Here is a 27,100-nt window from a genome sequence, read left to right on the forward strand (position 1 = left end):
AGGAGGGAAGGTAAAGCATCAGAAAGAGGAATGGAAGAGGGAGGGGTCACCTGGACACAGGTGGGCTCCCTGACAAGGGAGCTCCTCTTACTTCTTGGAGGCCTTGGGGGGAAGGATGTTGCCGTGGGTGTCGAGTGGGGGCACCCTCACTTCACTCCTCAGCTTGAGCTTCTCCACCTCTTGGAGTTCCTTCATCGTCCTGAAGATCACCTGTTTCCTCCTGTTCACGTCCAGGAAGATCGGAGTACAGGAGATGAAGGTCAGGAAGCTGTTTTGACCCAGCCAGGAGGGAGGGGGCACAGGGGGCTCTGCCGGGGGCCGGTGGTGGGCCCTGGAGTCCGTCAGCCAGCGCCAGATGTTGCTGTCATAGGGCTTGTCGGGCCTGGAGGGGAAGGTGGCTGGCAGACGCCCGACGTCCAGCCAGGTGTGGAAGCCCCAGGTGTGCTGGGCGGTGTCCTTCCAGGGGCAGGTCAGTCGCTGGCGCACCTTGGCCTTCATCTCCGTGTAGGGTGGTGGCTTCAGGGCCAGCTGGTAGTAGGCTTGCTGGGTGAAGCCGGGCAGCTCCTTGGGCTCACTGGGGAGGAGGAACTCACGTTGAACCCATGTGCCGGGGGTCGGGAGGGTCTCATGGGCGTGGACCATCTGGGGAGAGACAAGGGAGTCTGGGGTGCTCTGACTCTCCTCCCCAGAGAAGACCAGCTGCCAGCCACCTCTGGACTCGGGTTCTCATTAGGACCTGGTGGCCTGGCCAGGGACTGTTTCTGCCAAGCCCTCGAAGTGTGTGGCCACTCTGTGTGATTCGCATGCAACCTCATCAGTCTTTCTCTTTCCATCTATCGGATTTTGGCTTTGATTCCAGCCTCTTTCCTCAACTGACATGTTCCCACTCCTCACTTGGCCTTCATCCTTTCTCCCATGCTGGGTCCCCATTCCTGCCTGGGGTCTAAAGCTCCTCTCCAGAAAATGCTGCTTCCAAGAAGAGTGTGGAAGGAAAATGGTTCTCCAGGGGATGGGCCAGGGCTTTTCTGTCCCGGCTCCTCCCCTCCCCAGCTTCTCTGTGACTGCTGCATTCCCCTCATTGCTCACTGAGATACAAGCAAGTGCAGGAAGCATCAGATGGGCTTCCTCCCCTTTCTCCTCCTTTCCCCAAGGAAATACACTAGCAAAGATGTACTTGACATGTTGCTAAACACTTATCCACATCTCATGTAACCCTCACAGGCTTCCCACGTGGCTCAGATGGTAAGGAATCTGCCTGCAAATACAGGAGACCCAGGTTCGATTGCTGTGTTGGGAAGATCCCCTGGAGAAGGAAAATGGCAACCTACTCCAGTATTCTTGCCTGGCGAGTTCCATGGACAGAGGAGCCTGGCGGGCTACAGTCCATGGGGCTGAAGAGAGTCGGACACGACTGAGCAACTTTTACTTTCATGTAACTCTCACAGCCTTCGAGCAAGTGCTATTGTTCCATCTCAAAGATGCTGAAAGCAAGGCACAGGAGGATGAAGAGCTCACCCGCAGCGCTGAGCAAGGATGGTGGAGTTGGACCCCAGGCTGTGCTGCTTGGGACCCCCATGCTTCCCCAAAATGCCTCTCCTTCCCACTGGCCCCGAGGACTTTTCTATTTCCAAAAACTCATCCATTTCTTGGGCCCAGACCACTGAGTCAAGTCTACACCAGCACCCTGGGGAGAGGGCCTAAGAGGTCATGATCACACATCTCCTCTCCTTTCCTCTGAGCCCCGTGTTCACAGGGTCACAGGATGAGGGTTCATGTGCCAGGGGCTCTGCTGCCCAGGGGAGAGCAAGGCCCATCCCAGGGTGGGGACAGCCTCTCACCCAGCAGGATGCAGAAGGCCGCTGCAGAGATGTGTTCCTGCCTCCTACCTTCAGGAAAGTTTCTCTCACTCGGGATGGGTTGTCTAGCCCTCCGGGTCGTCTTTGCAGATGGCTGGCCATTTTTCTGGGCTCCCCAGCAGCAGGGGCAGCTTTGTAGGGAAGACTTTCTTGGCAGCATTGTTTGCTGCTGGGGTTGCTATGGCGATACTCCCTGGGTGGCAACGCAGGGAGGAGGCCCTTACCCCTCCCTGGGAGGGCTCACCTGTCCCTTGGTACCTGGCTGCCTTTCAGGTGAGGTGGGTGGGGGATAGAACTTGTAATAGGAGCTGCTTCAGAGGAGGGATTTCTTGCTAGGAAGGCAAGAGGAAAAAGGCAGGGTCGCTGGCTCCCAGGCATCCTTCCCTAACGTGGGGGGCTGGGGGGTTGCTGGGTAGGCCTTTCTCTTAGGGAGCTCTCTCTGAAAGGCCCAAATTCCTCCAGCAGGTTCAGAGACCCCGAAAAGAAGACGGTTATGAGAGACCAGCATGGGAGACCTGCAGCTGACTGCTGAGTTAGAGGAGGTACCAGGGTGGGGGTGCGGGGAGTGCGGTGACTAGGCTGAAGCCCTCTGAACTCTCCTTCCAGGGCCCCATGTTGGCTTCAAGCCTTGCATCTTCCCCATCACCAGGTTTACTGTCACACGCTTTCCTTCCCAGCCCCTCCTCACGCCATAGGGACCAGACACCAGCACGCACAGACCAGCATGTGCCCTTGGGCTTTATTGGGTAGGTAGTTACAGTAGTGTTCTGGAGCCGGGGCCTGTGCATGTGGTCAGCAGGGACCCCGGGCGGCTCTCTACAAAGCGGTGGTGCCAGCTAAGGTGGGCAGGCAGGCCAGGTAAGGCGGGCAGGCTGGCTGGCCTCCACCTTCTGTCGTGTCTCTCTGGCATGATTAGGCTCCTGATCAGAGACACGTCTCTTGGGCACGTGGGGGCAGCCACTCTGGTCCAGGTACCTCCACCCCCACCTCAACTCTTGACCCATAATAAGGGCCCCTTTTACCAGGATTTCTTCGTGCAGGAAAGCTGACTTGGAAATGGGGGCTGGTGGGAGGCAAGGGCAGTGAGAGGCACCCTGGCAGGCAGACCCGCTCCTCTGGGCACCCACTGTGAGGAACTCTCGAGGGAGGGGCCCCGAAGGAACCGTGCATTGCAGCCCTCCCACCTCCAGGAGCCAAAAGCAAGGAACAGAAGCAAACTGGAACCCCCACCCCGTCATCCCACCCCTCTTCTGGCAGTCTCTGGATGATAATCTAAGAAGATAGGCTTACGTTTATAATTAGAGGATAATTTGGAGCGTATACACTATTTACAAGGGCCACCTTGCAGTGCAGCAGGGAAGGTGGAGGGATGCTGTTGGGCACAGATGCCAACAGTCTGGGGGCCCCTCCTCCCTTCTCACCCTGTTTCTGCTGTTCCCACCCTCAGCGCCTGGTGGGGAGTTGGGGGCACAGAGACCAGCCCCCAGGACCTTGCTGCTTGCAGAAGGCCCAGGAGTGGCTCAGACAGGGCACCTGCTGTAGCACTGCCAGTCCGGGGAGTGGGGCACTGGGCGAGTGGATGGCCCCCGCAGACTGTCCTCGCAGAGGACTCGGAAGGCCGGCCCCCGAGCGCCTGGAGAGTGAGTGGATGGCTTGAGGGGCAGGAGCCCTGCCTCTACCGCAGGTCAGGAATGCACTGAGTCCAGCCAACGCTGCTGGGGCCCAGCAGGTCCTCCTCCAGGCCAGGGAAGCTGATGTCCAGCAGGATTTTGCTGAGGCTGTCGTTCATCGTGTCCAGGATCAGGCCTTCGGTCAGAGAGCGGTTGGCCGAGAGGCCGGCCACCTGCGGCTCGGGGGAACCCGGCTTGGGGACCTCCATGTCGGAGGGCAGGCAGCTGCCGAAGGGGTCAGTGGCAAGGTCAAAGGGTTCGGAATTGAGGAGCTCTCGGGGGGAGTCAAAGAGGGGGATGCTTTTCAGAGGGGTGGCACTGAGGTCCGCGAGCTCCAGGGAGTCCGGCAGGGGGCCAAAGGCACCCTGGGGGGTTCGTACGGGGCTGAAGTCGAGCCCCCCCACTTTGGCTGGGGGTGTGAGCCTCCAGGACTCAGGGGTCGTGGGGAGGGCAGATTTGCTGGGGGTGGAGGAGGTGGGCAGCATCTCCTTAATGGGTGTCTTAAAGGGGCCTCCGTCTTCTGGCGGGGAGCCGAGCTGGCAGGTAGGCTGCGGGAGCCCTGCCAGGGCTGGTTGGGGAGCCCCCGGGCCCTCGGAGAGGAGCAGCTCGGGCTCGTCCAGGCGGGGCGGCACGAGGTGCTGTTTCCTCCGAGACCGGCTCATCTCCCGCCCCTCCCTGCGTTTGATCACCAGCAGGTCGGAGACACGGCGGGCGGGGGACCTGGACCCAGTGCTGGAGGACTTCTTGGGCCTGGGGGTTGGGGAGCAGGACGAGTCCTCCCAGGAGTGGGATGACTCTTCCTTGACCGATGGGCAGGGTGAAGGCCATGCTTCCAGGGGTGGGCTCTCGACTTTGATGGGCCTCCCTAGATGTGGTGTCTCCTCCCCAGGCTGGACGTCTTCCTCCTTGATGGACGGGACAGGAAGCAGAGGAGACAGTCCTTCCGCGAGGAGTAGCTTCTCCTCTGTCACCGGTCCTGCCGTGGGCAGAGAGGCCACCCCCTCATCTGCTAGCAGCACCTGGAAGGGAAGCAGGACACGCTGAAAGGGAGCCCCACAGAGGCTATCAGGCACTGGGGCGAGGTGGGGGGGACGGGACACAAGCTTATCACTGAGACAAATGACGTGCTGGTTTGGTGCCGTTCCCCTTGTCTTCAAAGTCTTGAAGACTATTAAATATGAGACCATGTGATGAAGCTGGTGGTTTAATTCTGGGGTAAAAAGAGCATTTTCTATGGTGCTGGTGTCATTAGCACCCATCCAAGAGAAAATACAAGTGGATGTCTGTTTCATACAAGGACTTAAACAGAAAAACTAAAACCATTCAAATCCTGAAAGGAAATCTACAGACGTACTCTCTAGAGTACGTTTATAATCTGAGGGTCAGCAGCGGGATAAACCTTCTAAACCAAGTCTGGAACCCCAGAAGCTGTAAAAGAGAAGAGAGACATACTTGACTATATAAAAATAGAAATCTTACTGTGGCAAGAGAGATCATAAAGTTAAGAAGCAAGCAAGAGGAGTAAAAAATATCTGAAAAGACAAGTTATACACTTTTTAACAAATCCCTGTAAGAAGACAGTCCATGAGTGTAAATAAGCATCTCACAGTGAATGATTCCAAGTGACCGAGCGTGGTGAGCAGCTGCTGACTTACGCATAAGGACAAGAAGATGAAATGAAACAAGCAAGTATCCTTCACACACTGGACATGGGCAAATATTGTAAAAGGGTGATGATACCAATTGCCGGCAAACGGGTCTTGTTGATATGTATGTGAGTTACCACAGATTTTTCTTAAAATCAATCCTGCAGTATTTAATAAACTTTAAAACACTTGCCCCCTCAGCAATCTCATGTCTTGTTCTCTACCCACAGAAATAAAAGCACCAGCAAGAAAGATACTTGCAAAGGTATTTATTACAATGTTGGTCATAGAGCAAAAAAAGCCTGAAAAAATGTGCCCATGAAAGCAGAATGGTTAGAACATTTATGGCAAAGTCACATCATGGACTATTATGTGCCATGAAAAAATAGTGAATAAGGAGCTTCCCTGGTGATCCAGTGGTTAAGAATCCGCCTTCCAATGCAGGGGACCTGGGTTCGACCCCTAGATGTCGAGCTAAGATCCCACATCCCTGGAGGCCAAAAAACCAAAACATAAAATAGAAGCAATATTGTAACAAATACAATAAAGACTTAAAAAAAAGGTCCACATTAAAAAAAAAAAAAAAGCAAATTAGAGCGATGCCAAGTGATTGGAAGAATTTCCATGGGGCAGAAAGTGTAATACGACCCCACTGTCGAGGCCCTGGGTGGTGTGTGCGTATGTGTAACATGGTTACGGTGATCCATGTATGCAGAGCATGCTAAGAGCGTGAATGAATCATGGGAGAAGGCACGCTAAACTGTCAACATGGCTTATCACGGGGAGCAGGGGGGACATGGGGAAGATGAGGAGAGGCAAAATGAAGGAGGAAAAAAACTGCAAGACTGCATTGAAACAAAAACACTATCCATGCTACAATCACATGAATGCATTTAAGGAAAATTATCTATGCTGGTATGTATACTTTTATGTATACAATGCTGGGCTGGAAGAAGCACAAGCTGGAATCAAGATTGCCGGGAGAAATATCAATAACCTCAGATATGCAGATGACACCACCCTTATGGGAGAAAGTGAAGAGGAACTAAAAAGCCTCTTGATGAAGGTGAAAGAGGAGAGTGAAAAAGTTGGCTTAAAACTCAACATTCACAAAACGAAGATCATGGCATCTGCTCCCATCACTTCATGGGAAATAGATGGGGAAACAGTGTCAGACTTTATTTTTTTGGGCTCCAAAATCACTGCAGATGGTGACTGCAGCCATGAAATTAAAAGACACTAAAAAATAAAAATTAAATAAATAAATAAATAAAAGACACTTACTCCTTGGAAGAAAAGTTATGACCAACCTAGATAGCATATTGAAAAGCAGAGACATTACTTTGCCAACAAAGGTTCATCTAGTCAAGGCTATGGTTTTTCCAGTACTCATGTATGGATGTGAGAGTTGGACTGTGAAGAAAGCTGAGCGCTGAAGAATTGATGCTTTTGAACTGTGGTGCTGGAGAAGACTCTTGAGAGTCCCTTGGACTGCAAGGAGATCCAACCAGTCCATTCTAAAGGAAATCAGCCCTGGGATTTCTTTGGAAGGAATGATGCTAAAGCTGAAGCTCCAGTACTTTGGCCACCTCATGCAAAGAGTTGACTCATTGGAAAAGACTCTGATGCTGGGAGGGATTGGGGGCAGGAGGAGAAGAGGATGACAGAGGATGAGATGGCTGGATGGCATCACTGACTCGATGGACGTGAGTTTGAGTGAACTCTGGGAGTTGGTGATGGACAGGGAGGCCTGGCGTGCTGTGATTCATGGGGTCGCAAGGAGTCGGACACGACTGAGCAACTGAACTGAACTGAAAGTGATAGTTTTAAATTAAAAAACAAAAGCAAACCCAAGTCTCTATCTGAAATTGCAGCTATTTCCATCTCTGAGAAAGGGGCAGAGGAGCCCTTCCTTAATCTGTTACAGGCCAGGTCCTGCTCACAGATTCTTCTCTATATCATGGTGGGGTTGTAACTTGCCCTCTCCAGCGTTCCAGCTCGACTGCTGATCTCAGCCAGGAGCAGCTCTCCCCAGGGGACTCTCAGCAACACCAGAAGATGTCCTAACTGTCACACCAGGCGGTGCTCCTGGCATCCAGCAAAGAGACCATGGATGCGGTTGCTAAGCATCCCTCAGGGCATAGGGTGGCACCTCGCCCCCACAAACCACTGTGCATGCTCAGTCGCCTCAGACTCTTTACCACCCCATGGACTGTAGTCCACCAGGCTCCTCTATCCATGGGATTTTCCTGGCAGGAACACTGAAGTGGGTTGCCATTTCCTTCTCCAGGGGATCTTCCCAACCAGGGATCGAACTCCAGTGTCTTACGTCTCCTGCATCGGCAGGCCGGTACCTTACCACTAGCGCCACCTGGGAAGCCCTGAATGTCAGCTGTTTGGAGGTCGAGAAATCCGGGGCTAGACTGTCCAGCCACTCTATGGTTGTGACTGGGCGTGACCCAGGCCATGCCCTTTACAAGGTCCTCTCCACACTGCTGCCCCAACCTACTTCTTAAGCCTGCTTCACTAGTGAACTCTTCCTGAACCATCCCAGCCCATCTCCTATAACAATCACCCTCATCTCAATTCTCATAAACTCATCAGGCACATGTGGGCCTTTTAACATCGCTTACATTGTAAAGTTCCTTTTTATTGGGAATTTTTTTTTTTAAGGATAGTTTACTAGGATTTTTTTTTTTTTTTTTAAGGCTATGCTGAGTGTCATGCAGGATCTTAGTTTTTTGACCAGGGATCAAACCCATGCCCTCTGCACTGGGAGTGTGGAGTCTTAACCACTGGACCACCAGGGAAGTCCCTAACAAGTTCCTTTTTGGCTCTTATAACACTATTGCATTTTCCTGTGCATCGATGCCTGGTCTACCCACTAAATTTACAAGCTTCTCAACGGACACGAAGCAGAGCCCGTCACGGACTGGAGTCTCTCCTCGGAGAAGACCTGAGGCACTGACCTTGGGGGCGATGCGGACTCGCTTGCTGTGGCGGGCAAGCTCTGAGAGCGAGGCCGCCAGGGGCAAGGGCACCTTGACCGAGGGCTGCAGCACCAGCGACGGGTTCGCGGGGAACTGGATGGGCACCAGGTACGAGCTGACCCGTGGCAGTAGTGGCTTCATCTTCCGCCCTGGGGGAACAGGATGGGTCGGGAGCAAGGTCCAGGGCCGGGTCCCCTCCCAGCCCTGGGTTCTTTGCTCTCCTTCCCTGGGCCCTGACTCCCGCATCTGCGCCCCTGTGGGTGTGCCCAGGGACCAGGCCTCCCCCTGTACTAACGTGCACCCAGGGGGAGTTCGGTTTTGATGGCCACGTTCCGGCGGAGATCAGGGTTGGGCCGTTTCTGCTGCTGTTTGGGACAGAGAGGGAGAGAGACAGACCGGGGTCAGGAGGGCAGGGGGACAGGGTAGGGGACCCCACCAGCTGCTCCGGGACTGGGCATGGAGTGGACCGACCGCCTGGTCCCAGGAAGGTGGCAGCAGAGGCACAGGGCGGCGGGTGATCCTCCCACCTCATCCAGGTGTCCTCACCCCCAGGGTGCAAAGCATAGAGCTCTAGGAAGGCAAAGAAAAGCCAGGTAGAGAAGAGAGAGCAACGGCCGCCCGCTGGACCTGTGCCGTGCACCTCATCAGCATCCTGCGGTGAGCCTGGGGCGGGTCCCCCTGCCACATGCTGCTCTGCTCAGGCCACCTTGATGAGTCCACAGGAGTGGGAGGTAGTGGCGGTCACCAGTGTCCTGATGCCCAGAAGCAAGGCTCTGCGTTCAGGGCTGGCAGGCGCATGGCCACAGGCTCCCATCTCCGGCTAACACCTTGTCCCTGTCACCGAAACCATGCTGAGCGTGCAGGGGTAACAAGGCCGAGCCCCGAGCGGGAGGGAAAGAACCTTACTGATTCCGAGTGCTCGGGCGAGTGTGCAGACCCTGGGTCCAGTGGCTGGTGGTGGATGGGCATCGTGGGAGAGAAATAAGACCAAGTTACCACCAGTGCAGTCAAGCTGGCCAGATGGATACACCTACTCCGGATGGACGCCCAGGGCCACCCTCAACTATGGCTTCTCCCGGGAGAGTGGAGGCAGCTAGTGGCAGCCTTGTGGGCACTCTGAAGCCCCAAAGTGATCACTTCTGAGGAGAGATTCTGTAGGCTCCGTTTCTACTCTCCACCGTAAAGATCGGCTTTTTAACCCCATGTTTCCTAGACTTTCTAAGAATCACCTGAGATTCTTGCTAAAAACATACTCCTGGGCTCATCCCAGGCCTATTGAATCAGAAGCCCCAAGAGGGGCTTGGGAGGCTGTATTTTAAGAAGTATCCTAGGCAGTTCTTATCACAGGGCAGTAGGGGCCACCCTGCCCCAGGAGGTCCCCTTTCTGGAAGAGGAAGTCCTCTCTGAGGCCTGGTCTAGCAGAGAAGGTGCTGTTCCTTAGGGGCTGGTCGGCCCTTAACTCTGCCCTTAGCAGACAAGCTCATCCCAAGGAGGACTTGCATCTTTCTTATTTTTTTGGTGGAGAGGAAAGTCTGCTTTATTTAGGATGCCGGCAGCTGGGGGTGGGGTGGGGCGAGGCCGGCGGCGTGGAAGGATGGATTCCTATCCAAAGTTTGGCTGCCTGCCCCCCGCTCCCCACCAAGGACTTGTTTTCTTTTGAGATGGACATCATGACCTCCAGCACTGGCTGTATTTGGACAAAACCAGTACACTTACCTTAAATACCTGGTCAAGTGTCAGGTAGCGATTGGCACTGGGGTGAATGGTCCAGAAGGAGACCTTGCCATTGGCAGATGTCTCACGGACGAACATGTCATGTAGAGAGAGGTTGTGGCGGATGGAGTTCTGAAAGTAGAGGACATGGCTCATCAGCTACTCTGGCTCTGGGAGCGCCACCTCTGATGGCCCCGAGGAGGTTAGCCCCTGGCTTCGTGTCTCATAACCTTGCTTGCTGGCTGCTCCTGGGACTGTCCGCTTGGTAGGCCAGGTGACCTGAGCCACCAACCCAGCTGTCTAGTAGGGACAGGGACCGGGGCCGTTCCTGAGGTGGTGATAAAGCAGAGACCTGGACAGCTGTTGGGGCCTGGGAAAGATGAGTGAGGCTGTGACAAGAACCGGTAGCCAGAGAGGTGGGGGGAGAAATTACAATGCTGGGGATTTCCCTGGTGTGCCAGCAGTTAGGACGCGGTGCTCTCACTGCTGGGGCCCAGGTTCAAAGCCTGGTCGGGGGACTGAGATCCGGCAAGTCACAAGGTGCAGCAAAAAAATAAAAAAGAAATCGGGAAGCTGGGGAATTTAGTTGAGGTGAGAGTGTGAGGCTGAGAGTTCTGCGGTGACCTAGATGTCCACTGATAGATGAATGGATAAAGAAGTTACAGTACATATATACAGCGGAATATTACTCGGCCACGAAAAGGAACACATTTGAGTCATTTGCAGAGACATGGATGAACCTAGAGCCTGTTATAGAGTGAAGTGAGTCAGAAAGAAAAAAATAAATATTGTCTATTAACATATATATATGGACTCTAGAAAAATGGTACAGATGAACCTAGCTGCAGGGCAGGAATAGAGACAGAGACGTCGAGAGCAGACTGGTGGAAGTGGTGGGGAAGGGGAGGGTGGGATGAACTGGGGGAGCAGCACTGACACATGCTGACACGTGCCTCCATGCGTAAGACAGACAGCTAGAGGGAAGCTGCAGAATAGCATAGGGAGCTCAGCTTGGTGCTCTGCGATGACCAAGTGGGCTGGGCTGGGGTCGGGGGGGAGGCTCAAGAGGGAGGGGATATATGTATATAGCTGATTCATGTTGTTGAACAAGAGAAACCCACACAATATTGTAAAGCAGCTATGTTTCAATTAAAAATAAGTAAATAAATAAAAACTATAAAAAGATTCCTGCTGTGGGGAAAACAATCCAAAAGCCCTTTGGCTTGGGACAGAGCATCCGTAGGGCCCCTGAGCTGTGGCTATCAGACCTGCATGAGCTATGGCTCCAGGGCATCTGTTTTCCCATGAACATGAGGCAGAGAACATCCCCACCTACTGGAGAAGAGATGTGACTTTACAGGAGGTGAACCTTGGATCTTGAGGCTCCCAGATTTTTTTTTTTTTTTCATCAATATGTTTTCATAAAGCTACCTAGACACTCTAGCCGCTATTCAGTGTAGCTCAGAAGTGGGCTCTGAGCATCACTGAAGAGTGTGCATTACCCGGGGAGCGACAGATGAAGTGGCTGCAGGGCTCTTACTGATGGTTTTGCCCGGATTCAGTAGGGTCAAGTCTCAGTCCAAAAGATACGACTATTGTTTATGGTTCTAGCATCATCGGCACTTAACTCCTCCCCCCGCACCAGACACAGACTACCACTCTGCTGTGTAGACAAAATGACAGGCCTGAGTGACCTAGACTGTGGTTGTTGCGGGACATGATACCTTCCAGCCTGGCTTGGCGATGTGCTTGAAATAGGGGAAGTGATCCTCGATCCAAGAGTAGATGTCTTTCAGGGTCATGCGCTTCCTCTCTGTGCTGTTGATGGCGAATTGTATCATAGCCATGTAGGAGTATGGGGGTCGTTCAGACACGGAGTCCGGCCAGGGTGCCGACGCTCCAGGGGGCCTCTCCACCTGAGGGCTCTGAGAAGCCAGACGGAAAGAAAAATAGGCCATGAAAGGAAGGGTCACAAGGCCTCCCCTGTCCCACCCCCACCTTAAGAACACTCTCTAGAGAAAGCTTTTCTCCCACAGACCGGAATAGAAACAAACTCATCCGAGACCACTGTTCTATAGAAGAGAACTTTAGGATCAGGAAGGATTTTGGAGACGATCCCATCCAGTCTCTGAACACAGGACCACTTCTCTGTCATCAGTCATTTTGTTGAGAATATTGCCCGGTAATAAACAGAAGTCCATCTAGTCTTTGCTGGTTGAAACCTTTCAGGAAAGTCTGGGTATATATTATGACCTTAAAGCACTGATCGTATGTTAAAACTATACCTGTTTTTCAGACCTCAGGGTTGAGGGATCTAGGTCTTAGTCCGATTCCTGCTTCTGATGTGATGTGAACAAACCCATCTCCTTTCAGTGTTTGTAGAACAGAAATATTCCCCAAAGTGTGGGCAGACAAAGGTCAGCAAGGCACACATCTGGATAAGTCTGAGGCAAAGATCTGATCATCCATGTTTAAAAAGATTGAGCTATAACTTCAGGGAATTCCCTGGCAGTCCAGTGGTTAGGACTCTGCTTTTACTACCAGGGGTGTGGGTTCAATCCCTGGTCAGGGAACCAAGATCCTATAAGTTGCGAGGTGCAGCCACAACAAAACCCGAAAAACCAACTCCCTGCTTTGGGAATTCCCTAGAGGTTCAGTGGTTAGGGCTTGGCAATTTCATTGTGGTGGCCTGGGTTCCATCCCTGGTCGGGGAACTGTTATAAGATCCCACAAGCCATGAGGCACGGCCCCCTTTCCCCTCAAAAAAACTGAGCCATAACTTTATAAAGTACCAAGTTTTAAGTGAACAGCTCAATTTTCACTTATGCACACATCCACGTAAATTTTCCCCTTTAAAAATTATTGATGGGACTTCCCTGGCAGTCTAGTGGTTAAACCCCACATTTCCAAAGCAGGAGGCAAGAGTTTGATCTCTGGTGGGAGAGCTAAAATCTCCACATGCTGCCGACAAGGCAAAAAAACCCCACCAAACCTGTTGAATGAGGAATTAAGGGTATATATGAAGAGCAATCATGAAAAATAAACCCAGACCACACAAATGGGTCAAATCAATTTTGATTGGAGAGGTATTTAAAATTCACAACTCATTTTATTTGCTGTTAATTTGTCTTCTAATAAAGCAATCTTGTTAAAAATGCTGTACTCCTTTTCCACTGTTGGAATACCTCTTTAAGGCCTCTTCATTAGTCCCTGAATACTAAGTACCTGCTAAGGATAGAGCGTTAAACCCAGTGCTGACAGGGTACAGGGTGAGCCAGAGGAATCTGCCCTCAAGGAAATTTCCCAGATGGGGGTAGGGGGGAAGATCCCAGGCAGAAAGGGAGCTCCAAATTATGCAGAATAACACTAAATAAAGTGCTAACATGAAAACTTGGCAATTCTGCTCCACAGCCTACCTGATCTACTTCCCTTCTTAGAAATTCCCTGTACTGGCTCTGACTGCCCTGGTGGGGGACAGGACCGTTCATTCACCTTGGCCTGACTCTGCTCCAGGTGACGATTCTCCTTTTCTTCCACCTCTTGCTTGATGCTGCAGGAGCCCAGTCCGTCGGAAGTTATCTTTCCAAGCCACTGGATGTTAGTTAAGCTGTTGTCCAGGGGGCAGCTGGCTGCCTCACCTCCAGCTACAGGGGAGACAACCCAAGACGCCACTTAGGTGCCCGATTCCCTGCCTGGCAGGTCCACCGAGACTGGCAGTTAGGCATCACCTCTCCAGGTGATGACTGCGATCAGGGATCACCTCTCCAGGACCTCTGCCCTTAAGCACAGGGAGTGCACATGCTGAATCAATGGTGCCCTTTTAGGATTTCAGGAGAAATTCAGGAGCACGGCTCAAGTTGCATTTCAACCTGAGCCACCCTGAGCCTCAGAGATCGGTCAAGGCAACCTTACAAAAAGCATGATCGAACATCTCAACAAAGTAAGTCATTTTTCCATCTCGTGTTTCTCCTTTATTAAGATGGAGAAAGATTCCTACTTCCTTATGTGGTCACTGCAAAGGAGAAATAGAAACAATAAACAAATCCTTTTCCAATATAAAGAAGGCAACAGAATGCTGAATTACATTGCAACCCTGTCGACAGGGCCCAAAGATCTGGGTCAAGGTTTCAGCATGAAGGAAGGCAAGACTTTCCCCCAGTTCAGGCAGACACCTGTGTGCCCTAGGTATCAGCATGGCTGACTATGGTCCTTGCACCAGAGAGCGAAGGCTGGCTCCTCCCCCCTTTGCCTTACGGACCACATACCACAGTTCTTCCATCTCTGCCCAGGAAGGGCACCTGCTGGTCTTGGAAGATTCTCATCCCCAGTTGCAGACTTTGGTCCCAGGGTCTCGGTGATCACTTCTGTCCTCTTGGGGTCCTTGCTAGTTTGGGCTTGAGGCTGGGGTCCTGGAGTGGGGGTGGGGGCTCCCCCACAGCTGATGAGGATGAACTTGTTGGGCCCGCTGCTGCCACTCTCCTTCCCTTTGGCGGTCAGTGCTGTGATGATGCTCTGGATGTTGGCGTTGTTGGGGACGACCACCACTTGCGTGTTGGGCATGGTTGGGTGGTTCAGGATCTTGATTCTGGCTGGAAACTTGCAGGGGTTGGGCTCTGCCACCTCCTTGGGGGCTTGCGCTTGAGCAGGCTCCTGTTGGGCAGGGGGCCCCTTCGGCTCCTCCTCTGCTGTGTCACCTGGAGCATTTTGAACAGGAAGGGGCAGCCTCCGTCTTTTGAGAATCAATGGCCTACGGGGGCTAGTTTTCATCATGAATCTGTGCTTTCACTCTCCATTGAGCATCACAAGCGTGGACCCTGCAAAGGGCAAGGGTCAGCGGGAGGTCAAAGGTTTGTTAGGCTGAGAAGGAGGTTCTGTTAGGGAGGGGTCTTCCTCATCATGTGACCAGGAGTGTGAAACCACAGGCCCAGGTGAATGCTCCCTGGGCCTCTGCAAAGACCGCGGACTATAAGGAGATGAGTTCTATAGACAAAACTGAAGCAAAGAGAAGAAATTCAAAGGGGGAGAGTGGGATAAGGTTGGCTGTAGGTCCACATAGTCAAGGCTCTGGAAGCTTAAGAATGTTTTGGGAATTCCCTGGTGGTTCAGCCCGTTAGGACTCTGCACTTTCACTGCCAAGGGTGTGGGTTCAATCACTGGCTGGGAAACTGAGATCTGCAAGCCCTGGGGCATGGCCAAAAGGAATGTTCAGTTACAGAAACAAGAGGAGAAGCTACAAATGTGGAAATGTCTCTTCTTGCCTAGTCTAACACAGACCACTTGCGGTAACTGTCAGGATGAGGACCCTGGAACAGGCCATCCTGACAGAACTCTGATCCCAGGATCCATTCCAGCATAGAGCACTTGGTCTGAGCCCACAGAATCAGAGGAAAAAGGCAGATTGTACCATTATACTACTGTCACACCACTGAAGAAATCATCTCCCAGTGCACAAGACTTCAGACAGAAGGGAAACTGCTCTATTCAAACCCAGAGTAATGCTGAGGGGTGACATCGTTTCATGGGCTATTATGCTGGCACTGGTCTTAAAAAAAAGTAGATACATTTTTTTCTTTCACAATTTGCAAACTATTTATATAGCGACATTTTAGTACCTGCATATGCTTGTTCATATTTCAACTTTCTAAGCATGTTACCATCTTGCTTAACTTCTCTTCCAGAACCAAGACTATAATCCTTGTCTCCTGACTAGTGCTGTGCATTAAGGAAGAGTTTTATCTTTTAAAAACTGTGTTCTGTTGATTTTGACAGATCCATGGCATACTCTACTATTGTGCGAAGTAGTGAAATTCTGCTGAGAGGTACTTTGAGAGACAGAATAACTGTCTGCCTTGTCTTTAGAATATCTGCAATCTCCCTAGAAATGACTGTCACGCTCGTCTGACATTTGCCATCTGCTTAGAGGTCACAGACCCTCTCCACTCTGCCGCCTCCCTTTCCTTTATATCTAGGTTTCCTCTACCTTCAAATCTCAGTTTTACTTCCACCTCCTATCTCTTCCGCCCTCCCTTCCTCCCTCCACCCATCAATCAGTAGATGCTAGTAATTCTTCCTCGCCCCCAAAAAGATATTCTCCTGGTCTAAAGCGTCTTAATTTTTCCTTCTACTCTGACCAGCTTACTTGCTACCATTGCCAACACTTTCTAGCCGGGAGATTTCCGGAGAGGCTCCCGGGGACTCACCCCCATCCAGACCAGGGCAAGGCTGCGGGGGTCTCAGGAACCCGGAGGAGGGTCCTGGGACAGGGCGGAGTGGAGACTGGGTTACCTAGAAGGGAGAGCACCTGGGCTCAGGGGAGTGTGCGAGCCGCTGCAACCAGCGCAGTAAGCTTAGAGGGACCCCAGCCCCAGGGGAAAGGCTGGGGGGCTTAGTGGGAGAGGTGAGAGGGGGTGGGGGCCCGGGAGGCTGGATGCAGCAGCACGGCGCACAGTCGCCAGTCCCCCGCAACCCCCTGGCCGGAGCCAGCTCTCCGCGCCCGCCGGCCCCGGGCCTCCAGCCCGTCGCCCACTCACCTCGCTGCACCGCCGGCTCCGGGCGGCTCGGCGCTGCTCCGACCTGCGGGCTGGGCCGCGACCCCGGCTGCGGGGCGGGGAATCCCGGGATCCCGGCGGGGGAGGGGAGGGGGGGAGGGTGTCCCAGGCCCGGGCCGGGGGTGGGGTCCCGCTCTGGGGCTTTCAGTTTGTTCCGCTGTTTGAAATTGGCGCCGGCGGAGCGTTGCGGTCACGTGACGAGCGTGACCAATCAGCGCCGGCTTTGTATCCGCGTTCGGCCGGGACGCCGGCGGCGGGCGGGGCTCCGGGCCGGGAGGGCGGGAGAGGCGGGCGTATCGGTGGCGGTGGCGGCGGCGGCGGGACGGGCAGGTGAGGCGGCGCCGCGGGGCCGGCGAGGTGGGCGGGCGGATCGTCTGCCTCGGTGGGCAGGCAGGGCGGACCGATCGGCGGCGGGTGAGGCCGGTGAGGCCGGCCGAGCGGCGTGCGGACCGGGCGGCCGGGCCGAGCGGCGGCGGGTGGGGCCGCAGGCTCGTGGCGGCAGGGCGCAGGAGCGCTCCGCGGTGGCGGGACGCGAGGGACCCCGGGGGACAGTAGGGACCCCCGGCCGCCCCGTGCTCTCCCCCGGTCCCCGGTTCCTCGCTGCGGGGGTACTGTCCGCCGTCGACTTCCCGGGCAGCGAGCGTCCTGGCCCCCCCGAGCAGCCCGAAGCGGGCTACGACCCCCTCGCTCTGGTTCCCTCCTTCTTAAAAATGACCGCGCACGCCGCGGACCTTCGCCTCCGCTCCGTATCTTGGAGCTCTGATCTCCTCCCGCCGCGTCCCCCGCCGTCTTTTCTTTGTAGTAATGGACTTTGTTTTGCTTATTTAGCACGTTTTTCGTTGAGCGCCTGCCAGGTGCTGGGCGGCTCTGGGATGCAGTGGCGGGGCGAGATACAGGGGTCTTTCTTCCGAGTTTACAGTCTGTAGGGAGGTGGGAGGGGCTCACACGAGCTCCCGTCGAGTTGCATATTTAAGAAAATGAAGAATTACAGCTGTGAAGTGATAACAGCGCTCAGGGATAACTGAGTATGTAAATAAGGAGATCTTGCCTTAAGTTAGGTGAGAAAGGCATTTCTTTTTCTTTTTTAAAAAATATTTATTTATTTGGCTGCACCAGGTCTTAGTTGTAGCTTGGGGCATCTAGTTCCTGACTAGGGATCTCACCCGTGCCCCCTGCTTTGGGAGCGCAGAGTCTCAGCCGCTGGACCTCACCACCCCCCCAACCCCCGCCTCCCCCAGGGAAGTACCCAGAAAGGCATTTCTGATGAACTGACTGAAAGCTTGGTCTGAGATCTGATGCCGTTATGCAAACAAGGGAAGGAGACGCTCCAGGACAAGGGAATTGAGGGGGTACAAAGACGCTTACTCCTTGGAAGGAAAGTTATGACCAACCTAGATAGCATATTGAGAAGCAGAGACATTACTTTGCCAACAAAGGTCCGTCTAGTCAAGGCTATGGTTTTTCCAGTAGTCATGTATGGATGTGAGAGTTGGACTGTGAAGAAAGCTGAGCGCCGAAGAATTGATGCTTTTGAACTGTGGTGTTGGAGAAGACTCTTGAGAGTCCCTTGGACTGCAAGGAGATCCAACCAGTCCATTCTAAAGGAGATCAGTCCTGGGTGTTCTTTGGAAGGAATGATGCTAAAGCTGAAACTCCAGTACTTTGGCCACCTCATGTGAAGAGTTGACTGGGAAATGCTGGGAGGAGGTGCTGGGAAAGATTGAAGGCAGGAGGAGAAGGGGACGACAGAGGATGAGATGGCTGGATGGCATCACTGACTCGATGGACATGAGTTTGGGTGAACTCCGGGAGATGGTGATGGACAGGGAGGCCTGGTGTGCTGCGATTCATGGGGTCACGAAGAGTCGGACAGGACTGAGCGACTGAACTGAAGGACCATATGACAGGAGGAAGCAGGGGCAGCACAAAGGCTGAAGAATATATCTGAGGGGATTGAGCTAAGGGACAAGGGTGGACTGTGGGCGATGACACTGGAACCAGAGCAACAGGGCCTTAGCCACCACGGAGGAGTTTCGTTCTTGCCCCAAACAAACGTTTCAAGCAGGAGGGAGTGGAGATCAGCTTTGCATTTCCAAAACGTCCCCCGGCAGGGGGTGCCAGAGGTTAGGGTAGACCAGTTAGACTACTGCATTACACCAGGCCATAATTATTGGAACTTGAAGGGTAATGGAGAGAAGGAGAGAAGGGTAGGGTAATAGTATTATTTTTCACACAGGAGAAATGCTTTTTATCAAATTTTGAGTTGCATCTAACAAGTCTCAAAAGTAGATTGCCATTGATTGTGATCCCACATTTAATCCTGAACTGTATCACTGAATCCCACACATCTAAGCTCCACCCCTCCACAAGTATAATTGTCGTAGCACATTATGTTAGTTTTAGGTGTACAACATAATGATTTGGTATTTATTATACACTGCAAAATGATCACAATAAGTCTAGTTACCACTCGTCATCATAGTGACAAAAACTTTTTGCCTTGTCATGAGAACTTTAAAAAAAAGTATTTTTATGTATTTGGCTATGCTGGGTCTTAGTTGCATCACATGGGATCTAGTTTCTGACCAGGGATCGAACCTGGGCCCCTGCATTGGGAATGTGGAGTCTTAGTCACTAGACCACCAGGGAAGTCCTGTGATGAAAACTTTTAAGTTTATTTTCTTGGCAACTTTCAGATTTGAAATACAGTACTGACTATAGTGACCACAATGTATATTACATTCTGTGTGTGTGTGCTAAGTCGCTTCGGTCGTGTCTGACTCTTACGCAACTGTAGCGCATAGACTGTACATGAACTGTAGCTCCATGGACTGTAGCCCACTTGTCTCCTCTGTTCATGGGGATTCTCCAGGCAAGAATACTGGAGTGGGTTGCCATGCCCTCCTCCAGGGGAGCTTCCTGACCCAGAGATTGAACCCACATCTCTCTCTTACATTTCCTGCATTAGCAAGTGGGTTCTTTACCACTGGTGCCACCTGGGAAGCCCCATATTACATCCTACGGTGTATTTATTTTATAACTGGAAGTTTGTACCTCTTGACCTTCATCATTTATTTTGCCTACCCCTCAACTGTCCTCCCCAAGTGAGGAGTATTTTTATTTTAGAAATTTGCCTTTGTTAGTATTTTGAAAAGAACTATTTATTTATTTGGCTGCCCCAGGTCTTAGTTGTGGTATATGGGATCCAGTTCCCCAACCAAGGACGGAACCTGGGCCCCCTGCATTGAGTCTTAACTCACCTACTTCGAGGTGGTTATAGACATGTAAGCGGGTGATTGCCTGAGAAAGGTGTACAGAGTGAGGCAGGCTCCAAAACTCAGCAGAGGGTGAGGCCCTTGTAGCGAAAGGGACCGACCTCTGGTTATAGCAGAAAAGGGTGCAGATGTGTGGCTGCTTCCTGGAAGCTGAGGGTGTTTCCTTTGATGCCTCCTGTGTTTTTTGTGTAGGAGGAAGTAAGGCAGTTGGTTGGGAGAGGAGTTCTAAAGTTTTAAGATGATCTTTGTGAGGAAAATGAGTTGATCAGGACACAGTAGGACTGCTAAACAGTGTGGGGTCCCCATGAGGCTTGGGACTTTGAGCGTGCTGTTGACTGGAGCACTGTTCACTGGAAACATTGCCACCACTGCCATCTCTCCGCTGGGCTCCCGTGGGGGCCTTCTAACTTGCTTCTCTGCTCCCTTTGTCCATGCCCCCTCTTCTCAGTGGCTCAGACGGTAAAGTGTCTGCCTGCAATGCAGGAGACCCCGGTTCAATCCCTGGGTTGGGAAGATCTCCTGGAGAAGAAAATGGCAGCCCACTCCAATATTCTTGCCTGGAAAATCCCATGGACAGAGGAGCTACAGTCCATGGGGTTGCAAAGAGTCGGACATTACTGAGCGACTTCACTTTCACTTTCCTCTTCCCAACCCACCTTTCCTTACAAAGCACCAAGAGTTATTTTGTAAGAGTATAAATCGGATTATGTTCCTTCCCTGTCCTGAACCCTGCAGTGACTTCCTAGCACACTGAGAATAATGCAACCCAGGCCTTGACCTTGCCTTGACCTTGTGTCATGTGAACTGGCTTCACTTCCTTCCACTCTCCAGTCTAGCCGCGCTGAGCCTTACTGCTTCCTGAGCGAGTCAGGCACAGTCCCATCTGGCAGTCTTTGCTCTTACTGTTCTTTCAGTCTGCAATATTCTTTCTCACATCTTTCCCTTGTCTGCTTGTTCTCATTTCTGCCTTCAGGTCTTTGCTCAAATATTGCTTTTGAGATAGGCCTTGCCGGACAACCCTGTCTCAAATAGGCCTAGGTCACCTCAGCCCCAAATGCCAATTTCACTTTTCTCGGTACCTCTAATCACTCTCTCAACTAGATGTAAGCACCACGAGGGCAGGGATTTAATTTTGTAACCTGGTATGTATTTCCAGCACCCGTAACTGCCCAGAACACAGTAGGCACTCAGTAAATACGTTTTGAATGAATGAATGAGCAAACGGATGTCTTTCCTACCTGTGCTCTCCCTAAAATGTTAGATTCCGGAGGGGAGAGACATCGTCCTTATTTTTCTTCACCTGATTCTCCACTGCCTAGTGACACAGATCAGAGCGTGTGGCTTTGTTGTTCACTGAATGAAGGGTCATGGCTGTCTGATGGAACCCGCCTGCTCTGCCGTGTGACTGTCTCTCCTGGATGCCTGGTGGCCCCTCCCATTGCTAGATTTCCTGGACACCGTCTCAGACTTTTCATTACCCGGTGGGGCCTGTTGACCCTGCCTCTGCCTCCAGCCTCCCATCTCTACTGACACAGCCTGGGTGCAGGCCCCAGCGGTTCTCAGACAACACAATAACCTTACTGGTGCCTCTGCTTCCAGGACATTTGCTCTCGCCTCTGTTGCCTGGAAGATCTGTCTTAAGACAAAAGCACACAGAAAAAATTATGGTACCTATAAGACAACTGAAAATGTGAACACTGGATATTTACTATTTAAGGAATTTGCACATGCAAACATATGAATGTATGTAAATACACGACTACTAACTGCAAGGAGATCCAACCAGTCCATTCTGAAGGAGATCAGCCTTGGGATTTCTTTGGAAGGAATGATGCTAAAGCTGAAACTCCAGTACTTTGGCCACCTCATGCGAAGAGTTGACTCATTGGAAAAGACTCTGATGCTGGGGGGGATTGGGGCAGGAGGAGAAGGGGACGCCAGAGGATGAGATGGCTGGATGGCATCACTGACTCGATGGACGTGAGTCTGAGTGAACTCCGGGAGTTGGTGATGGACAGGGAGGCCTGGCGTGCTGCGATTCATGGGGTCGCAAAGAGTCGGACACGACTGAGTGACTGAACTGAACTGATAGTATATAAATAAGTATATTTAATACATTAATATATAAATATGTATAATACCTATAAGTGAGGTGAAAGTCGCTCAGTCGTGTCTGACTCTCTGCGACCCCATGGACTATAGAGTCCCTGGAATTCTCCAGGCCAGAATACTGGAGTGGGTAGCCTTTCCCTTCTCCAGGGGATCTTCCCAACCCAGGGTTTGAACCGAGGTCTCCCGCATTGCAGACAGATTCTCTACTAGCTGAGCCACAAGGGAAGCCCGTATAAATACCTATAGTTTTCAAATATTTATATGGGTTGTGTTACTAGGAATGATATCATGACTGGGAATATCATGTTTTGAGAATTACAAATCGGTAGGGGAAATGGATGGGGTGTGGATGGGTTGTGACTGGTCGTGGGTTTATGGCTGTTGGAGCTGAGTGATGGGCACATAGCAGCTCATATTATTAACTTTGTTTTTTTCCCTGTGTTCAAAATCAGCTGGGGTAAAAGTTGAAAAAAGAAATGCAAGTGTGATGATATCTGTCCGCTTGAGAATCTGCCCTGACTACTTAGGCCAGGGTCCAAACTCAGGTGGTCCACCTGGTTTTCAGACCTGGTCCTGATACCACATCAAACCTGTGTTCTTTTGTCTTCTCCTGCCCTGTGTCCAGCTCCATGCGGTCCCTGGGTTCACCGAGCTCCTTCACGTCTCTGCTTTGTGTGTGCTGCTCCTCAGCCTGGAGCTGCCCCCAACCCCCACCCCCACCCCCACCCCTTGTTCTTTGGCTTTTCCTGCCCTTCTGTACCTAGGTCAGGTGTGACCCTCCCCAGAGAGCCTCCCTGTGGGCAGTGGAGGGAAGCACGGCTCCCATTATTGTAACTGCCTCCCTCTGCTAGACTCTCAGGTCTTTGAAGACAGGCACGGGCTGTGTCTGTACAAGTGGTTGCTGCTAAGTCACTTCAGTCGTGTCCGACTCTGTGCGACCCCATAGACGGCAGCCCACTAGGCTCCTCTGTCCCTGGGATTCTCCAGGCAAGAATACTGGAGTGGGTTGCCATTTCCTTCTCCAATGCATGAAAGTGAAAAGTGAAAGTGAAGTCACTCAGTACAAGTGATTGGCACCCCATAAATGATGATGCAATAAGTGGTTATTCATCTTTGAACTCCCAGCACCCAGCATGGTGCTTAGGCCGCGCTCGATAAGTTTTCACTGGGGCGATGTTTGTTGAGTGGGAAGTGCTGTGTGTTGCAGCTGTAGGAAGCTGGGCTAGGTATGCCAGCCCACCCCTTGTGGTAGGGCTGCAAGCTGCTAGCAGAAATGGCTGGCAGAGTGTGAGGAGGAGCTGGGGAATCACCGGGTTGTTTTCTCCTGGCTCTTGTTTCTTCTTTGCAGGCATGGGTTGGAAGTGGAGCCTCTCCCCGGACCTGCTGACAGCCAGCATCATGCAGTTGCTAACTGCTCTTCTCTCACCCGTTGATGCCTCCCAGGAAGAAGCGCCACCAAGCTGCCCAGAAACCCCAGCTGCTATTCCACCAACAACCACTGGAGGCCCCCAAACACCGCTGTCGATCTCCCCAGCTTCCCGTGGTCACCCACACTAGACAGGTGCCCAGCAAGCCTGTGGACCACAACACCATCACTTCCTGGGTAGAGTTCCTGCCTTGATTTCTGCTCTGCCAGGCTTCTCAGAGTGCATACTCTGCCCCATGACCTCACGGGCTCAGGGACAAGGAGGCGGTGCTCACTTTCCCTCCGTCCTCAGCCGTCTTCTTTGCTGTGTCTTTTTGCCTAAGTTCAGGCTGGGGCGTGGGTGGACTGGAATTGGAGTCTTTCCCCCACCAGTTCCCCTGAAAGAGTTCAGTATAAAAGTATCCGGTAGCCAGGTGAGAAAGCCAGATAAATGGCAGAATGAGTGAAAAATGAGATTGTTTCCTGAGCTTCACGTGAGAGGTGGAATTTTTAGCTAAGTACTCTATTTACTGTTTTTTGGGGGGTTTTTAATGTGGACCATTTTTAAACTCTTTATTGAATTTGTTCCAACATTTTTTCTATTTTATGCTTTGGTTTTTTTTGGCTGGAAGGCCCATGAGATCTTAACTCCTCAACCAGGGGTGGAATGCAACCTCCTGCATTGGAAATGGAGAGTCCCAACTGATGGACTACCAGGGAAGTCCCTCTGTTTACTGTTTAATGGACCAAACAGTGAAGAAAAACTCTCAGAAATGGCATGTGTTCTGTCTTGACAGTTTATAAGTCCCGGGAAGAGAACACAGCTATGGGGTATCAGAAAGTGGTGTAGCAGAAGAGCCAGACAAAAGCCTGAGCTCTGCCCCAGAGCGCCTGACAGATGTGGTCCAGGAGTGCTGGGGAGAACCGGACCCCTGGCTTCAGGAGTGGGGAGGAAGCGTAGATGTTACAGCGCTGTTGGTGGGAGGAGGCATGAGCACGTGGATGCGTACGGAGTGCTCCCCACGCACCAGGCCCTGCTCGCTGCTCTCCATGCCTGATCTCACTCACTGATCTGCCTTCAGCCCTTTCTTCCTACACTGGGGTCCTCTAGGTGCCAGGCGCCCTGCTAGGTGCTGGGCATCAGTGGTGAAGACGACAGCTGGGCCCGCCCTCAGAAGTGAAAGGGAGATGGTTATGTGTGTTGCAGCCGTAGGGTGTGATGAAGCCAGGGAGGCTGAGTAACTTGCCCAAAGCCCGCATCCCTTCCTATGGTTATCCAGTAAGACAGACAGCGGTTGTTTTTTTTGGCCATGCTGGGTATTTGCCGCTACACTTAGGCTTTCTCTAGTTGCAGCGAGCAGGGGCTGCTCTCCATTGTAGTGCACAGGCTTCTCACTGCAGCGACTTCTCTTGTTGTGGAGCACGGGCTCTAGGCGCTCAAACTTCAGCAGTTGTGGCTCCTGGGTTCTAGAGCTGGACTCGGTAGTTGTGGTGCATGGATTTAGTTGCCCTACAGCATGCGGGATCTTCTCATACCAGGGATCGAACCCATGTCCCCTGCGTTGGCAGGCAGATTCTTATTCACTGTGCCACCAGGGAAGTCCCTAAGGCAGCTGTTTTAAGTCCATTGCTGTTGTGGGCCCCCATTTAGGATTCTGGTCATCTGATGCAGTTTCCTTAGGTTTGTGTCTGGGAGTTAGCGTGCTTCACTTTTATTTCTTTCTTTTGGAATCCTTAGGTATCACCTCAGTTTGATACAACAGCAGAAAGCTGGTCCCCAGGCAAGCAGAAGCATCGTCATCGAAACCATGCAAGGCGTTCAAGTCGAAAATCTACCAGCTCCAGGTTTCCATGTCTAACGTTTGAAACTCCACAGTCTTCTGCCAGTTCAGCCACACTTGGGATCCTGGCAATCAGGGATGGCCCCAGTCAACCAGAAAAGGACATTTCCGGAAGGCCCTTGGTGCCTATGCTCAGCCCCCAGAGCTGCAGGGAGCTGTCGACACACACATTTCCAGACTTCCCATGTGCGTTCATTCCCCCGGACATCCAGACCCCAGAATCCCTGGGGCAGGGAGAGCCCATTCCCTCTGAACTGAGGGAAAACAGCCTTCCCAGCTGTTCCCTTCACATGAGCACGCCCAAGAGCCCAGAGCCTGGGCCTGTTCTGGTTACAGACACCCCAGAGGAGAAGTACGGGATAAAGGTCACGTGGAGGAGACGACGACACCTGTTTGCGTACCTCAGGGAGAGGGGAAAGCTGAGCAGAAGCCAGTTCCTTGTGAAAGACTGACTGATTTCCCAGACATCCGTGGTCTCAAGAAATTGATCGCTGGAGTCAAAAGGGAATTGAATTCCCAGATTTGCTTTTTAAAATATCTTTTAGTATCGTAAACAGTTGACTTCATATTTTTAGTGTATTAACTGTTTAACAAATTTTAAATATAACTGTTTAGAATGTCTGTAAATAAATGGCTGCAGAGTTTTTAGAGAACCCTGCTTCTGACCTACACTAATGTAGCAATACTGCCTCCCTCTCCCCCCATAAATGGTCATTCTTAATTGTTCCCTTTACCCACTATCTATTCATTCTTTTAATCACCTCATTCAAAGTAATTCAGTCCACATGTTTGAGGACCAACTCAGTGACTGCTTCCTTTTTGACCCAGTACATGGAAAAACTTGAAGCAGACTGTGACTTTTCCTAGTTGAGCTGCTGTCCCTGCAGTCTTGGCTCACCTGAGCGGGCAGGGTGAAGAGAGAGCAGCAAGCATGTTGTAATAAATATGGTGAAGGGGGGTTGCCAGGGAGATAAAGGGGACATGATTAAGTTACTTAGGGTTGCTATGTTTTGATTTTTTTTGTTTCCAGTTGAAATAACCTGCAAATATTAACTAGGGTGGGAAAATGATTTCTTGTCCTGTTTAAAATGTATGTAAATAAATCTGTAATCTTTTCAAATACTACTTCTTACTGTAATTAATGCAGAGGGACTGTCCAGTCAACAAAATATCTTACTTTTCTTTCCACCCATACAAGTAGCTTCTCATTCAACTCCATTCCCTTAGCCTTCAGAACGTAGTCTGTGTCAGGTCCAGCCAGAGCAAGACAAGCAGGGATTATTTTCAATGTGGGGATTTGAAGCACAGATAATGAACCGGGTTTAGGGACACAGAGAGTGGAGGCTGGCCGGCGAGCACAGAGCTCGGCTCTCCTAGCTTGTGCCACGTTTTCTGCGTTTTAAAGACTCAAAACGTGGACGTCACACTAGCTTCGAAATCGAACGCAGTAAAGTCAACATGCGATGAATTTTGACAGGATGTTCTGTAGGCACCGTAAAACTGCGAATAAGTTGGGGACAAGATTTACTGGATCCGACAGCGGATCTCATTACGGGATACGGACGTTAGAAGACGGCCGGCAGGCAGTCAAGGGCGGGAGATGGAAAAGACCCTCAGGCAAGCGTGCAAACCAAGTTCGTGGACGCCCAAAGTCTGGGCAGGACTAGGGCAGGCAGAAGGCGTCCTGCGGGTAGGGGGCGCGGCCGCTCATGGATGGGAAGGACTGCTGGGTTGGCAAGTGTGGTTCCGGGAATGTCTCGGGGTCGGAAGGGCGGCCCCCCAGGAAGCGCCCTGGGTGGTCTCTGAGTACTGACCGCCGCGGGGCTGGCTGCAGGGGAGCGCGGGCAGCCGGGGCGCCCGGCCGCAACTGGGGTGTGGACCTCGGCTCCAATCCAGCGGCGCTTAGCAACCCGCCCTTAGCAACCCTCCAGCGGCGTCGCCGCCCCTAGAAACCCACACGCGGGGGCGGTGGGAGCGGCGGGCGAGCGGACCAATGGGCGCGGAGCGTCGGGCGTGCGGTGGCCAATTGGCGCAGAGCGGCGGG

The 27,100-nt window shown here is 52.2% G+C and overlaps 3 protein-coding genes across 8 annotated transcripts; 1 reads left to right on the forward strand and 2 right to left on the reverse strand.

The window, feature by feature from the left end:
* Positions 1–87: 87 nt before the first annotated feature.
* Positions 88–2,435, reverse strand: TEX52 (testis expressed 52). The gene is made up of 2 exons (XM_055568546.1): positions 1,887–2,435; positions 88–642 (listed from the first exon to the last, which is right to left on the reverse strand). The coding sequence occupies exons 1-2, from the start codon at positions 1,956–1,958 to the stop codon at positions 88–90; spliced, it is 627 nt and encodes a 208-aa protein (XP_055424521.1). The 5' UTR covers positions 1,959–2,435.
* Positions 2,436–2,573: 138 nt separating this feature from the next.
* FOXM1 (forkhead box M1) lies at positions 2,574–16,491 on the reverse strand. Of its 5 annotated transcripts, none has more exons than XM_055568472.1 (10): positions 16,406–16,450; positions 16,076–16,160; positions 14,141–14,689; positions 13,368–13,519; positions 11,600–11,800; positions 9,879–10,007; positions 9,069–9,113; positions 8,458–8,527; positions 8,142–8,311; positions 2,574–4,545 (listed from the first exon to the last, which is right to left on the reverse strand). In XM_055568472.1, exons 3-10 carry the CDS (start codon positions 14,643–14,645, stop codon positions 3,532–3,534), a joined length of 2,286 nt encoding a protein of 761 aa, XP_055424447.1. In that variant the 5' UTR covers positions 14,646–14,689; positions 16,076–16,160; positions 16,406–16,450; the 3' UTR covers positions 2,574–3,531. The 5 variants fall into 5 exon arrangements, with proteins under 5 accessions (XP_055424447.1, XP_055424457.1, XP_055424476.1 ...); XM_055568512.1 differs by lacking the exon at positions 2,574–4,545 and adding an exon at positions 5,433–5,662; XM_055568482.1 differs by lacking the exon at positions 16,076–16,160 and having other exon boundaries at positions 16,406–16,491.
* Positions 16,492–16,650: 159 nt separating this feature from the next.
* RHNO1 (RAD9-HUS1-RAD1 interacting nuclear orphan 1) lies at positions 16,651–26,182 on the forward strand. 2 transcript variants are annotated; one of them, XM_055568525.1, is made up of 3 exons: positions 16,651–16,753; positions 23,159–23,413; positions 24,954–26,182. In XM_055568525.1, exons 2-3 carry the CDS (start codon positions 23,243–23,245, stop codon positions 25,506–25,508), a joined length of 726 nt encoding a protein of 241 aa, XP_055424500.1. In that variant the 5' UTR covers positions 16,651–16,753; positions 23,159–23,242; the 3' UTR covers positions 25,509–26,182. The 2 variants fall into 2 exon arrangements, with proteins under 2 accessions (XP_055424500.1, XP_055424510.1); XM_055568535.1 differs by having other exon boundaries at positions 23,159–23,371.
* Positions 26,183–27,100: the final 918 nt, after the last annotated feature.

The sequence above is a fragment of the Bubalus kerabau genome, chromosome 1 (genome assembly GCF_029407905.1).
Source record: "Bubalus kerabau isolate K-KA32 ecotype Philippines breed swamp buffalo chromosome 1, PCC_UOA_SB_1v2, whole genome shotgun sequence".
NCBI lineage: Eukaryota > Metazoa > Chordata > Mammalia > Artiodactyla > Bovidae > Bubalus > Bubalus kerabau.

What these genes read in the sequence shown, in the direction of transcription:
- TEX52 (XM_055568546.1), bottom strand. Translation starts at nt 1,958, where the DNA reads ATGGCCAGCCATCTGCAAAGACGACCCGGAGGGCTAGACAACCCATCC. An exon ending in TGAGAGAAACTTTCCTGAAG is followed by an intron (nt 643 to 1,886) that starts GTAGGAGGCAGG and finishes GTCTCTCCCCAG; the next exon opens with ATGGTCCACGCCCATGAGAC.
- FOXM1 (XM_055568482.1), bottom strand. Translation starts at nt 14,645, where the DNA reads ATGATGAAAACTAGCCCCCGTAGGCCATTGATTCTCAAAAGACGGAGG. An exon ending in CACTTGACCAGGTATTTAAG is followed by an intron (nt 9,114 to 9,878) that starts GTAAGTGTACTG and finishes ATCCACCACCAG; the next exon opens with CCACTGGACCCAGGGTCTGC. An exon ending in CGCCCGAGCACTCGGAATCA is followed by an intron (nt 8,528 to 9,068) that starts GTAAGGTTCTTT and finishes TGTCCCAAACAG; the next exon opens with CAGCAGAAACGGCCCAACCC.
- RHNO1 (XM_055568525.1), top strand. Translation starts at nt 23,243, where the DNA reads ATGCCTCCCAGGAAGAAGCGCCACCAAGCTGCCCAGAAACCCCAGCTG. An exon ending in ACAACACCATCACTTCCTGG is followed by an intron (nt 23,414 to 24,953) that starts GTAGAGTTCCTG and finishes TGGAATCCTTAG; the next exon opens with GTATCACCTCAGTTTGATAC.